Here is a 13,430-nt window from a genome sequence, read left to right as displayed (position 1 = left end):
TTCTAAATTAAAAATCTGAGATCACAGCCACAGCAGAGTGCCAGACTATCTGTAATTATTTCAGTATATGTGTGTTGTCCCTTAACCCTACACTCAGCATTTTGGTTTATTAACAGACCATCCCAACCAACTGCCTGATTTTGGAAGCAAATACTATGTAAACATAACACAAGGTCAGAAAAAGTGTCAAGTAATAAAATGATTCAGATTTTATTGGACACATTTGTATCTGGGTTTCTAATGCAGATAATATGATGAGGTAAAGTAGAGAAAACAGGTCATGGTACAGATTTTCCTTTAGCATAGGAACTTTGGAATTAAAATTAAAATTCTTTCCTGAATGGCAAACTCTAGCAAGTAAATTTTCCACAATTTGCACAGATGGGCCTCAATGACTCCCAGAAAGTAGTACACAGACAAATCAAACCTTAAATATGAAGGTGATGCTTTTTGTGATGAGGGTGGTACCCTATAAAACACATGTTCTACTTACTAGAGCATTTCAATAAATTAAATAAATTTTTCTGTATATACCACAAGGAAGTTTTGCCTGTCTATCACTTCAACACATAACCAAAATCAGCTTTGCTTTTTTCTCTTCAACCTGCCTAGGAGGCTTTCTATATCCCTTACCTGGCTTTCTATTCTTGCATTTAACTTCTGTCCCATCCATAAACTTCATATACTTTGGTACAGAGAATCAGAGTATTTTTACTAAAATAGCACATGTAATGAAGGAGAAAGTAATGATTAACAAATTTAAAACAAAATTAAACAGTGAAAGAGACTCTCGGGCAGGTGATAAATCTGCAGTGCTGCACTCACCATGATTAGCCGCTCCATTCTGCCTTTCACTGTCTTCCACCTGGCACTTTTTTTTGGCAATCTTATGCAGAATTGAGGCCCTTTCCTTGAACTTTCCTAAAAGAAAACATTGTCATTATTACAATGCAGCCATTTTGAGATGCTAAGTTTATTTTCCATAGCTTAGTCTCCATAGATCACTGCTGATAATCTGTTTCAATTCCTCCTCAAACAGCAAATATGCTATTAAACATTATCTCACATTCCCATATACAGGGTTGGGGATTTTTTCTTTCTTTCTTTCTTTTGTAGAAATAAAAATGTAATTTCTTTGAGAACTCGGCAATGAATAGAAAAAGAAATTGAAACCAAAAGCTATGATTTTTCTTTGGAAGAAGTCAGTACACTTTCACCTATAAATATGCTGGTGTAAGAGTTCAGCTGAAGCAGAAGATGAATACAGATGAATCAAGATATCATGAATAAAAACAAACAGTTTCAGTTCTCAATTAGTAGTAGTGTAGAACAAAATTTCATATTAACACATATACTGCATTAGAGTGAGTGTGGTCAGTTTTGCAGTTTTGTCACTTTGGACTTATTTATGTGTCTGTGATTTCTACTCATTTCAGTGCTTGGTAAAATTATGAAGAAGATTATTCTGGGATTTACTGAAAAAGACCTGAAAGACAACACTACCACTTATCACAGCCAGCATGGCTTCATGAGGGGAAAGTCCTGCTTATCAAATCCGATTTCCTTTTATGATAAGGTAACACACCCTGATGATAAACAGCAACTAATTTGTGTGATCTTTTTGGATTTCAGTAAATTTTCAAATACTGTCTCTCACAGGATGCTTCTGGACCTACTGTGCAGCCACAGCTGGATAAACACATCATGGGGTGGGTGAGCAGCTGGGTCACGGGTCAGGCACAAAGGGTTCCAGAGAGTGGGGTGACATCAGACTGGGGACCTGTCACCAGTGGGGTTCCACAGAGCCCCATGCTCGGCCCTCTGCCCTTCAGCATCTTCATAAATGACTTGGATGTAGGACTGGAAAGAATACTCAACCACTTCCCAAAAAGGGAGAAGCTGCTGACTCCCTCAAAAGGCAGGGAGACCCTGAAGAGAAACCTTGACAAATCAGGGGTCTGGGCAATCACCAACCATATGAAGTTGAACAAGAGAAAGGGCTGGATTCTGCACTTGGGATGGGACAACCCTGGATGTACAGACAGACAGAGGTGCTGCAAGCAGTGCCATGGAAAGGGACCTGGGGGTCCTGGCAAGTTGAACATGGGTCAGCAGTGCCCTGGCAGCCAGGAGGGCCAACCCCGTCTGGGGGTGCATCAGGCACAGCACCACAGCTGGGCAAGGGAGGGGATTGTCCTGCCCTGCTCTGAGCTGGGGCAGCCTCACCTCCAGTGCTGGGGACTGGTTTGGGTGTCACAATGTGAGAAAACATGAAACTGTTAGAGAGTGTCCAAAGGAGGACGAAGAAGATGTAGGAAGGCTTTGAGGGGAAGCTGTGTGAGGAGCAGCTGAGGTCACTTGGTCTGCTCAGCCTGGAGAACAGGAGACAGAGGGGAGCCCTCACTGCAGTTACAACCTCCCCTGAGGGGAAGGAGGGGCAGGCACTGAGCTCTTTTCTGTGGTGACAGTGACAGGACCAAAGGGAATGGCCTGAAGCTGTGTCAGGGGAGGTTTATGTTGGATGTTAGAAAAAGGTTCTTCACCCAGAGGGTGGTTGGGCACTGGAACAGCTCCCAAGGGAAGTGATACCAGCGCCAGCCTGACAGAGCTCAAGAAGCGTTTGGACAGCACTCTCAGGCACACAGTGGGACTCTTGGGGCTGTCCTGTGGCAGGAATTGGGCTTGATGATCCTTGTGGGTGCCTTCCAACTCAGCATAGTCTGTGATTCAGAAGGGGAAGAAGAAGTCTCCAGAATGCATGATTTTCATATCAGATTCTCAGAGATAATTTTTCTTCTAAACCTGCCAGTTTGGGGCTTTTTTTGTCTGCCATGAAGTTAATCACACAGCTCAACCTCTATACTCTCTAGGGCAACACAGTCTCCAGAAGTCCCAGGTTTTGTCATTCTTTATTGACCACTGTGTCCAAATGATACACTAAAACAAGGTAATGTCAAAGATGTCAATATTAGGTGAAAAGAAACCTTTTTCTGCCTTCATAGCTCTTTCTATGTAAGGACTCTTTGGACATCCTATGACAGCCTATGATGTGTAGAAAGTTGATGTATCTGCCTTTACTGTTTTATCCTGATTGTTATTGCACTTAAAGCATTTTAAAATATTTTTAGACGTTTAACTGGTGGCTATTTTACAGCACATTTCCTAATTAAAAATACTATTATAATACAGGGCCTGTAGCTCTTTTAATTCTTCATCTCCAATCAAAAAATTTTATTGAAAAATTTTATTGAAAACTGTTGGTGTCCCTGCAGCAAAACCAGCACAGACTTAAGACCAGAAGATATTTCAATGGAGTTATATGAAAGACTAACAGTGGAAAGTAAAAGTAAGAAGTCATGAATTAATTTGGTTATTTGGATAACAGTCACTTCTTGCCAAGCTAAAAACTTGGAGAAATTCCAAGCATACAAGGATAAATCATTAGTCAGGAAAGAAATCCTCTCTTCCCTCCTTAAAATGGAAGCTTCACACCCCTGTATCCACACTTTTGTACATGGAGAAGCATATGAGCAATTCACAGGGACTAGCAGCTATCATTTGCTGGGAAGTGGAACTAATTTCTCAACAGCAAACCACTTGGAAAGTAATAAAAATACCACAAATATTTAATAAACTATACTGTCCTTTCTGCAGTCCCCACCTTTTCACAAATACATCATGCTCAAAAAAAAAAAAATCAAAAATCAAAAATCAAAATTAGCAATTCACAATGTTTTGCAAATATTATATTTTTTGGCACCCAGAGTTAAACACCTGCAGAATAGTATTTAAGCATAGAACACAATCATAAATAACAAGGCATCTCATTATTTCATTGCACAGGGTAAGAGGCAGAGATTCTAGTTAGAAGGGAAGAAGTAACAAAGAGTTAAAGAGAGAGAGTGAGAGAAAGAACAGGAATTTTTTGTGATGGCATAAAAGAGAAAAAAACCAGAAAAAATATGAATCATATCCTCAAATATTTTAGGCCGAAATGCTGAGTCATGGTGGTTCCTAACTTATTTTAAAAGAGTTGCAGCATTTAAAACTACTTATCCAGAAGAATGAGTAGATATTAAAAGGTGCCTGATATAATTTCAGTCTCCTAAAGGATTGTGCTAGCTTTCAGATTCCAATTCAGCATTATATGTTTGAGAATTCAGCTTGTGATGCCACATATATAGAAATGCATTTTATGCAAGCAATGAAATTGATGCAGCTAGCACATTTCTGAAAAATATCTGTAGAGCCATCCATATCCCCACCTATTCCAAGATGGTGAAGGACCTTTCAATTGAAGGTCCAGTTTTAGAGGTTAAGGATATTCTAAGAACCTGAGGATATTCTAGTATTTTATTTGAGACTGTGTGAAGCTGTGTAGGTTTTCTTAACAGAGAAACATGGCCACTATTGAACTGAAAAGAAAATGTCTTCACAGAGATTCACATTGGTTTAGATTAGTTTAATTGAATGTGACATCCATTTTTTTTGCATTTATAAAAACCTCTCAGCAACTTTAGAAAGAACTTCTGACACTGACTTTTAATGATTTTAAGCTACACCATTTCATTCAGGAGACTGTTCCACAGCTGTAGGTCACTATCATGAAAGTTAAAATCAACATATGCAATGGAAAATGTCTTTTGTTTTATTTTTATTTCTCAGTAGATGTATGATTCAGTTTACATCGTTTTACGTCATCACCTTCGATTAGATTCACTCTATGTAGGTAACAAAAGTGCAAGGAAATTATTAAAAAACATAATTAACTATCAAAAACATGAAACTGACTAAAGCAGTAGTACTGGCCTGCATGAAAACAGTACTGAAATATAGAAAAGACCACAGAGCAATGCCCCCTCCCTCCTTCCCGCCCTCCCTCCCTTTCTCTACCGTTTTCCTCCTTTAAACTAAACCAAACCTTTTCACTTAAGGGGAAGCACAGAGCCACCAAGGAAAAGGACCAGCTGAGGATGTATCTAAGTCATTCAAATTTTCAGAAAGCCACAACGGTCAACCTTAGGCACAGGTCTTCTCTCGTGTCTTGTTTCTTATCTTTAGGTGGGGTCATTAAATAAAGCAAGCATCTTATGTCACTGTTCTTATTTCTAGCAGGTAGGTGCCTGTGTTTCCTCTGGAACAGTCCTATGTACTATGGTTTGACTATGTAACAGAGCTTTTCACAACAGGTGGCATAATGAGAGTTTAGATGAATGACAATGCATGCTTCCATGGACCTAAAATAGGACAGATTGCCACAGCAAAATTCTTAGTTAATCTAGGTTCACTAAACTCCAACAGATTTGGCAGCTTATTTTAGTTTGCAAAGAATGAAGCAGAAGGAAGAGGTGATCATGGCCAGATGATTACCAAAGAAGGTAGCTTAAAACTACATTGGTTTTTGTTTGAATAGCTACAAACAAATCATCATTGTATAATGTAGATATGCGTTGATCTGCATGAGTAACTCCAGCTGGCATCAGTTAGCAGAGATTCTCCTCCTGATAAAGGATATATTAAAAAGCCAATCCTTTATCTACAAACTAAATACCAGTCTACAGGAATTATCCCTGGGTCAGAAAAGTATCTGATTTGATGTGAAAACAGTTCTTCAGAAATTCCCTCATTTAAAAAATTCAAGATTCTACTGCTTGCCTTGTTTTCAGTCTGTGATCAAAGGAAACATACTGCATCTATCTAGCTATAGCCAAGCTTTCATGAGCCTGAACATGTCAAATCTGTGGCTGTTGAGCACTCTGAACTATACTTACTAATTCTGCTTATGACATGCTGTGGAAGATAACTAGTGAGTGACTACCAATCTAAATCCAGAAATCCACCTTGCATGCTTTCTCGTTTAAGATCAAGCAGAAGTATCAAATGAAAACACATGCAATTTTGTCATCTTGTAGACTATTGGTGGAGCACAAGATTAGAGTGAGGGTCTCATCTTATGGGGCACATTTACTCTCTCAGTTTGACCTGATTAATCTAAAATTAATTTAAAGTCACTTTCAGACCAAAGAGAAATGATCAAAACAATAGAAATCAGTTTCTAATATATGGAGCACAATGGCTCTCTGGCCATTAGGATGAGTCTGATTGTGTATTGTAGCTTATTCATTGACTCTTGTCCCTGATTGTTCTGATGCAGCAGGAAGAATAAATGCACCTGAGTTTCTTTACTGGAGGACTCAAAGAATACTCTGTATCTCCACTCCAGGCTTGAGGACTGGACATAAGGATGTCACAAAGAAATCAATGGATTTGTAACTGGATTTATGTATTCCCGTGACTAAGCTGCTGTGCAAAAGGTACAAAAACCTCAGTCATAAAAAGGAAGAGAAAGAAGTAAATGGGTAACACAAGTAAGTGTGATGCAGAGTGATAGCAACTAAACTTCAGAAAACCCAAACAGAAAGCTGAAAACATAGTACACTTTGATCAAAATACAACTTGTGAGATACACTTATCATTACTTGCCTCGTGAAAGACAAGTGAAAATTATGATGGTTGTATTTGAGAAGGTAAACTGCATCATAGACTCTTGTAAATGTTAGTGTTTCTAAAGACAAAGAGCTTACTTTTTATTTCTGCTACTGGATTTTTCCTGTGGCTATACTATGGTTCTGAAATATTTATTAATGAGAAATGCATTCTGAGGTGACATTGAATATTAAAAGCATTACATCTGCATAGGCACAGGAATAATATACATCCATGTATGTATTATACTGCAAAAAGTGTTTCCCTACAACTACATTTAGATGCCAACAGAGTATTTATGAATCTCAGAAGGCTACTTTTGAAATAACATAATGATACTTCACCATAAAAAATAAAAACCTTAACATACTCACATTTAAGGCTACACTAAGAAATTGCCTTTTTATCTTGATTGTAATGAAGACTGAAGTAAAACATACCGCAAAAGCTTTATCTCTGGTAGCCATATCATGGTGGCCCAGGTTAATGGCTCCTTACAGGTACTTGAGAGGTGTATTTAAGCAACATAGACACCACTGTCCGCCTGTTAAAATCTACTTTCAGACTCCCTTTTTTATACTGGTCCCACCCCTGTGAACCAGATGCTTATCTGGGCAATGGAGCGCAGTGAGGCAAGACCATTCTATGAGCTCAGGCCTGCCACAGATGAAAACAGCATCTTCCAACACCTGGGGCAAAGGTGCATGGGACCCCTCCCACAGCCTGCCCCAGACCAGATGGTTACATTGGTGTACCAACAGCAAATACAGAAAGAGGGAAACAGCCCTTATCACTTTCCATCCTCCCTGAGGAATGATCATGACTAAGTCATGCAATGAGGATTCTCTTAAAATCTTCAAGATTACTCAACAATAGAAAGGAACCGTGTTTTTAAAAAGAGAGAATTAATACTGTTATACAAATACTGTTATTTGTCCTACATTCCCAAGATTAAAAACAAGTGTGAATAGGTAGCTAACTTTTCTACAGGCTTCAAGATTTTCCCCATCCCCAAACATGCTGCTAATCTCTAAATTTAACATAATGAAAACATCTGTCTGGAATTATAATCAGAAGGACGGACAAGAGGCCTTGATCCGACAGACAATCAGGTCTCAGTTCAGGGATAATTCCAAATTGTAGAAATGCTAATCACACTAGGACAAAAAGCATGTGTTGGAAATTTATTATGGAGTTAGCTTCTTTCCTGAATTAGTATGATAGAACTGCAGTGCTTTTGAATCAGCAGAAAAATTTCCTGAGATTTCACTGAGCCCTGATTCAGGCCCTAATTACTTCCTTCTTAAATTGCTAGAATGAGGATTTCAAACTGCAATTTTTTTGCATTGCAATCAAGCATACAATTAATACTCCAGGAATAAACATGCCCAGTTTCTAAAGGTTATTCATTGCTCTTCAATAATACAGTAAACTGAAGTCACTTAGCAATTGTTTGAGCGATTTGAAAATCTATAAAATAATTTCTCTTCTTGAATGCATTGTAAAACATGGCATCAAGTAAGCACCTACAATCTATGTTATACTGTGCCATGTAATCTGCAAGTATGGTTTTGCATATGTTCTTTGCGAAAAGTATCCACTTGCATTTTCTTACCTGAAATAGCAGAACTGAAAAGTTGAAAACAAAGACTTGAAAAAAGAGTTGTAACTGATTGAGCCACCAATAAACACATGCAAAAAATGAGTTATTCAAAAATGGAGAAAATGAAAATAGGACCAAGAAAAACAAAGAAAAATGTAAACACAAAAAAGACACTCAGAGGGCTTCAAAAAAAGCTCATACAAACAATTCTAAAATATTTCTTACCTTCTTCAGTCATTGTGTCATAATATTTTAGGTTTCCATATGATCCAAGCTCTATAACATCACAGTAAAAGACACAGAGATAAGGAACCAGCAGACATTAAAGAAATGTGCATGTTTTTGCATGTGCTTCATAAACTGGAACAGTGATTATGCAAAACATTTTCCAGGACAACGAAACACAGATTACAGAAATGGCACTGCTTTCCCCCTCAAGAATTTCACAAGTCAATGACTTTAGCTAAAGTGTTAAACTTGCTAAAGTGAGATGTAGGAGAAGCACTGAAATCTAAAATTTAGCCTTTTCAAGTTTTTTGCCATTTGGTGCCTTTACATCAGGGAAAAGATAATAAACCTTGAGACTACCTAAACAGCAGCAATTTTGCAAACTAAGCTGATTTATCATTCCCCAGGTCAGACATTCAAATACGTCTGTATCCAAATTAAACAAAAAAGTTTCAAAACACGTAATTTTAGGAGCTGCTCATAATGCTGTCTCCCAAACAGTGTTTTGATACCAGCGCTGATATTGCCTGGCTTTAGAGGGGCTACTTAATTAAACTACTCTCTTGTCACTTGTGAAATCAGAAAAATATTTACTTGCCTCATCAGGTGAAATGACACCTTAATTCATTAAATCATTCAATCTATCTGAAAATATTGCATTATTAGATTCTATCAGGGCAGAAAAAAGAATGGAATGCAGAGGTGTCCAGATTTTTAGGGCTACTACTGTTTGTTTCTGTGTGATAAAAACTTGCATAAAATCACCTTTTTACTACAGTGGCTTTACACTATTTTTTTAAGTGTTTTTTTTTTAACATTTGGCATACATGTATTGTATGCATAAACACAATAATTAATATAAACCTACAAAACAGGACAATGAAAAATTAGTCTCAAGGAGGAATTTGTAAATGGTCTGGCTGAGGAATTTGTGGATGACCACTCATCATTTTTATGAAAAGTTTTGCAATTGAGTTTCTGAGCATCTAACCTTTGACAGAATGTGACCATTAGAAAGTGAATACTTAACAGTTTGATGATGCTTTTTTCTTTGCAAATATTCTCATTCATATTTATGAAACACCTTAAGCAATTAAATGCAAAAGTGATATCCAATTATTTTGTTTTTCAACGATGCATGATGATTTTTCAACAATTTTTCACAAAGGTGAATTTCAGTAGAGATGTGGCTATTAGTTTTTAACTGTAAAATACTGGGATGATATCAAATCTGACACTTTGAGAGATACATTTAAAAAAGGAGAAATCTTACATCATTTGCAGAGACAGAGAATGCCTTATGCCATGTAACTAAAGTATACAGGATATTATCATTAGGTTTTTTTAGTAAGTATGATTGGATTTTAATAATTTTTCATAGGCATATTACAAAGAAACTTACAAGTATTCATATACTCTTGCTAGTAAAATGTAGTGTCTTACTTGCCCATAAGTAAGCTAAATAGAATAGGACATTAAGTCTCTCTTAAAGCAAAGAAAAATGTAATTTAAAGACAGAATTTAATATATTCTTTTACAGCAATAAAGAAAGTATAAACTGTTTTTTAAAATTTTCTTAGTCTTGCAACAAAATCTTTGCAGCTGCTAGTACATATAAGAAGCTATTGTCCTACCATCCTAATTTTAGTCCTTACCTGGAAAGAGCTCCCAATAACTTCAATATAGGCACCCCTATATACAACATTCGGAACTACTTGTCCTATTTAATTAGGGTTCAATATTTGCTGAATCTATGGGCAGCACCTTTGCTTGTACTTATTCTCATTGATCTTTGCCTTCATGGGTCTGGGGTCTGCTTTGCTAGAACCTGGGCTGAGGCATTCACTGGAGATCGAGGACAGGACCGGACACATGCCGGAAAGAGTCCACCAAAAGGAGGGTAAAAGTAAAGGAAATAAATGGAGGCACATGGAGACCAAAATGTTAGCAGAGAGGGACTGCATGAATAAGGTTGAGGAGAGCATTGCACCACACAACAGACTTCAGAATTAACAGAATAGTATGAGGCTTCTGACTCTGCAGATGAAGCAGAAGAGATTTCACAGGAAAGCAAGATCAACTGTGAATTCTAAATCTCAAAACAAAAAACTGAAAAAATGGAGTGGAAGCAAGGCAGGACATTTCACACACCGGGAATCCCATTTAAACCTATTTACTTCCCATCTGAAGTGAGAGATAAAAGACAAACAGTAAAGAAAAATGGGGTCAATCTGACCTTACAGGGACCAAAAGAGAAGAGAAACAAGGTGATGCATGACAGTGAATGATGCTGATGATAATCATGTTCTGGGAACATCAGCAATTCAACACACCAAGGATTATACAGGTTAATTCCTGCAGTTAGCAAAATTATTTCCAGGAAAACTCCAATCTTGCTGGTGAGATTATGCTCTCCAAAGCTTATAGTCCTACAGCCAGAGAGGAACTCTTTGTACAATCATCAGCCCACTGACTGCAATGCACTACCCAGAAAACATCAGCTGCATGTATTCACATGTATTATACTTGAAGGTTTTAGGACTACTTAGGTCAGTGCTGCTTGGCAGCATGACAGATCTGCCTCTGCACAATCCGCTTCCAATATATGGTACTTCTGCTGTAAAATTTAGACTAAATATGCTCTTTGTTTTTGAGTTCTCCCGTTAACCAAGACATAGCCTGTTTAATATAACTTTGAGTAAATAGAAAATGAAGTATTTTTCAGAAAAAAAAATTAAATTGGAAAAATTTCACAGCTTTAGAAGTAATCTTGTTTTAAATGGAATTGAAAAAGGTACTTGAAAAATTATCCCCAAATCCAATACAATTAAAATTTGACAATTCCGTTTTCGTGAACGTGCTATGCAGTTCCCATGGTGAGGTCATAGTACATAGACTGGATGGCAGCCAGTGCCTGCATCCCTGCTGGTCACATGAAACACAGAGGATGCAGAGATGCAGCTTAACAGTTGATCCCCAACAGTTACAGAGTCACTGAATTAATTTGTTCCCTTCTGCAAATTTTTACACCAGAAAAGAACAGAAGGTTCCTAGTAATCCTGACTGACATTCCTGAAGGATTACAGCAACATTTGTCTTACTATGTACTGTTCTCTACTGTGTTTGTAGGTGTCACACCACATCAAAGCAAACAGAAAAATATTGTTAGTTAATGGGGCTCTGTTGTTTGTGATTTCAAATTCAAGACACCAAGCATGGCTTCACCAAGAGAAAAGTCCTGCCTGACCAACTTAGTGGCCTTCTACAATGGAGTGACTACATCAGTGGACAAGGGAAGAGCTACAGATGTCACTTACCTGGACTTCTGTAAGATCCCCTCTTGCTCCCTCTCACTGAATTGGAGAGAGATGTATCTGTGTAAGTGGAAAGAAATCGACTGGATGACTGCATCCAGAGGGTCACCTGGCAATGAGTGGTATCTCTCTAAGATCAGTCTTATTTAATATCTTCATCAACTACATTGACAGGGGAGATCAAGTGCATTCTCAGAAAGTTTGAGGAACATCAAGCTAAGTGATGCAGTTGCCACATCTGAAGGACTGTGTGTCATTCAGAGGGACCTTGACAAATGGGAATGGGAATTTCATAAGGTTTAGCAAGACCAAGTGCAAGGCACTGCACCTGGGTTGGGGCAGTCCCTGGTTCCAGCACAGGATGGGGATGAACAGATGGAGAGGAGCCCAGCCCAGAAGGATTTGGGAGTGCTGGTGGCTGAGAGGCTGGACATGACCCAGCCATGGGCACTCCCAGCCCAGAGAGCCAAACGTGTCCTGGGCTGCATCCAGAGCAGCGTGGGCAGCAGGGGAGGGAGGGGATTCTGCCCCTCTGCTCTGCTCTGCTGAGAGCCCACCTGCAGGGCTGCACCAGCTCTGGGCTCCCAGCACAGGAAGGACATTGACCAGTTGTAGTGAATCCACAGAAGGGCCACCAATATGATAGAGGGATGGAGAACCTCTCCTATGAAGACAGAACATTTGGGTTGTTCAGCATACAGAAGAAAAGGCTCTGAGAAGACCATAGAGCAGCCTGTCACTTCAATGGGAACTGCAAAAAAAAACTGGGACAAACTTTTTAGTAGGAGTTGCTGCGGTAGAAAGAAAGTAGATTCACACTAGACATAAGGAAGGTAATTTTTATATGGAGGATGTTGAAACAATGGCCCAGGTTGTTCAGAGAGATGAGGTAAATTCCCCATACCTGGATATATTCAAAGTCAAGGTGTACAAGGCTCTGAGCAACTTGACTGGTTGGACATATCCCTGCTTGTTGCAGAGAGATGGTACTAGATGATCTTTAAACATCCATTGCAACCAAACTATTTTATGATTCTATTAAATAAGATAGCTAATAACTCAGCTTATTTTACTCTCACTAAGTATAGTACATACTGTCTGTGATGAAATACTAACTTCTGTCTTTAAAGTATACAGCCCCAGGCTGCCATAGAAGAAAAGCAGAATCAGTATTTCTCTCCACTCTCCTGCAACTAAAATCTTGGCTACAAACTGCTGTTGACCCAAGTAAGGCCAGAAATTAGCCTGTTTCTAGAACTCCTTATAAGCCATTACTGAAGTTATGTATCTCTTCATGGAAAAGTCAGATTCTGACTTTTGTGAGAAATGTATCCCTTCATGTAAAGTTAGACTGAAAGAAACTAATTGTGGATTTCTTCAAAAAGCATGAGAATTTCACCTTCCATAAAAAATATATTTGTATGAGAATTCATGTCACACTCCTCCAAGTTCATTAAAAGCTTCAAAGTTGATATATCTGTTATCTAAAACAAAACTGGTAAAGAGAAATTACTGATGGCAACCCAATAAGTTTTAGCACAATTACATGGTTGTATTTACTAGATACTCATTTTGTTTGACTTCTACAGTACGAAGGTGTCAAGGCTTCTTTAATCTGCATTTTTAAAAAAGAAGGCAAAAAATTTGGTCAAAGGAATTAGAGGAATTCATATGATAACATCAAGGAACACAAGGATGTCTTTACTGTTTTTTCTGCTAGACGTCAAAGTTTTGAGAAAATTTAATTAGATGATCAGTCTCAGCCAAAAACAGAAAAAGAAAGCCACTTTAAAACTTTT

The 13,430-nt window shown here is 38.2% G+C and overlaps 2 protein-coding genes across 5 annotated transcripts in view; both read right to left on the bottom strand.

Moving 5' to 3' along the window:
* The window catches only part of LOC135460117 (long-chain fatty acid transport protein 6-like), a 370,483-nt gene that overhangs the window by 266,268 nt on the left and 90,785 nt on the right, over positions 1 to 13,430 (bottom strand). The window lies entirely within an intron of this gene.
* SLC24A2 (solute carrier family 24 member 2) overlaps positions 1 to 13,430 on the bottom strand; it is a 112,635-nt gene that overhangs the window by 31,288 nt on the left and 67,917 nt on the right. For 2 of the 4 annotated variants that reach the window (XM_064736367.1, XM_064736368.1), the window contains exons 5-6: positions 8,315 to 8,365; positions 826 to 921 (exon numbers count right to left, since the gene is read on the bottom strand). In XM_064736367.1, the coding sequence (XP_064592437.1) occupies positions 826 to 921; positions 8,315 to 8,365 (147 nt within the window). The remainder of the gene's footprint in view (positions 1 to 825; positions 922 to 8,314; positions 8,366 to 13,430) is intronic. The other 2 variants (XM_064736369.1, XM_064736370.1) reach the window with 1 other exon arrangement.

The sequence above is a fragment of the Zonotrichia leucophrys genome, chromosome Z, assembly GCF_028769735.1.
Source record: "Zonotrichia leucophrys gambelii isolate GWCS_2022_RI chromosome Z, RI_Zleu_2.0, whole genome shotgun sequence".
Lineage (NCBI taxonomy): Eukaryota > Metazoa > Chordata > Aves > Passeriformes > Passerellidae > Zonotrichia > Zonotrichia leucophrys.
The sequence above is the reverse complement of the archived record's forward strand: the minus strand, read 5'-3'. Positions and strand labels throughout refer to the sequence as shown.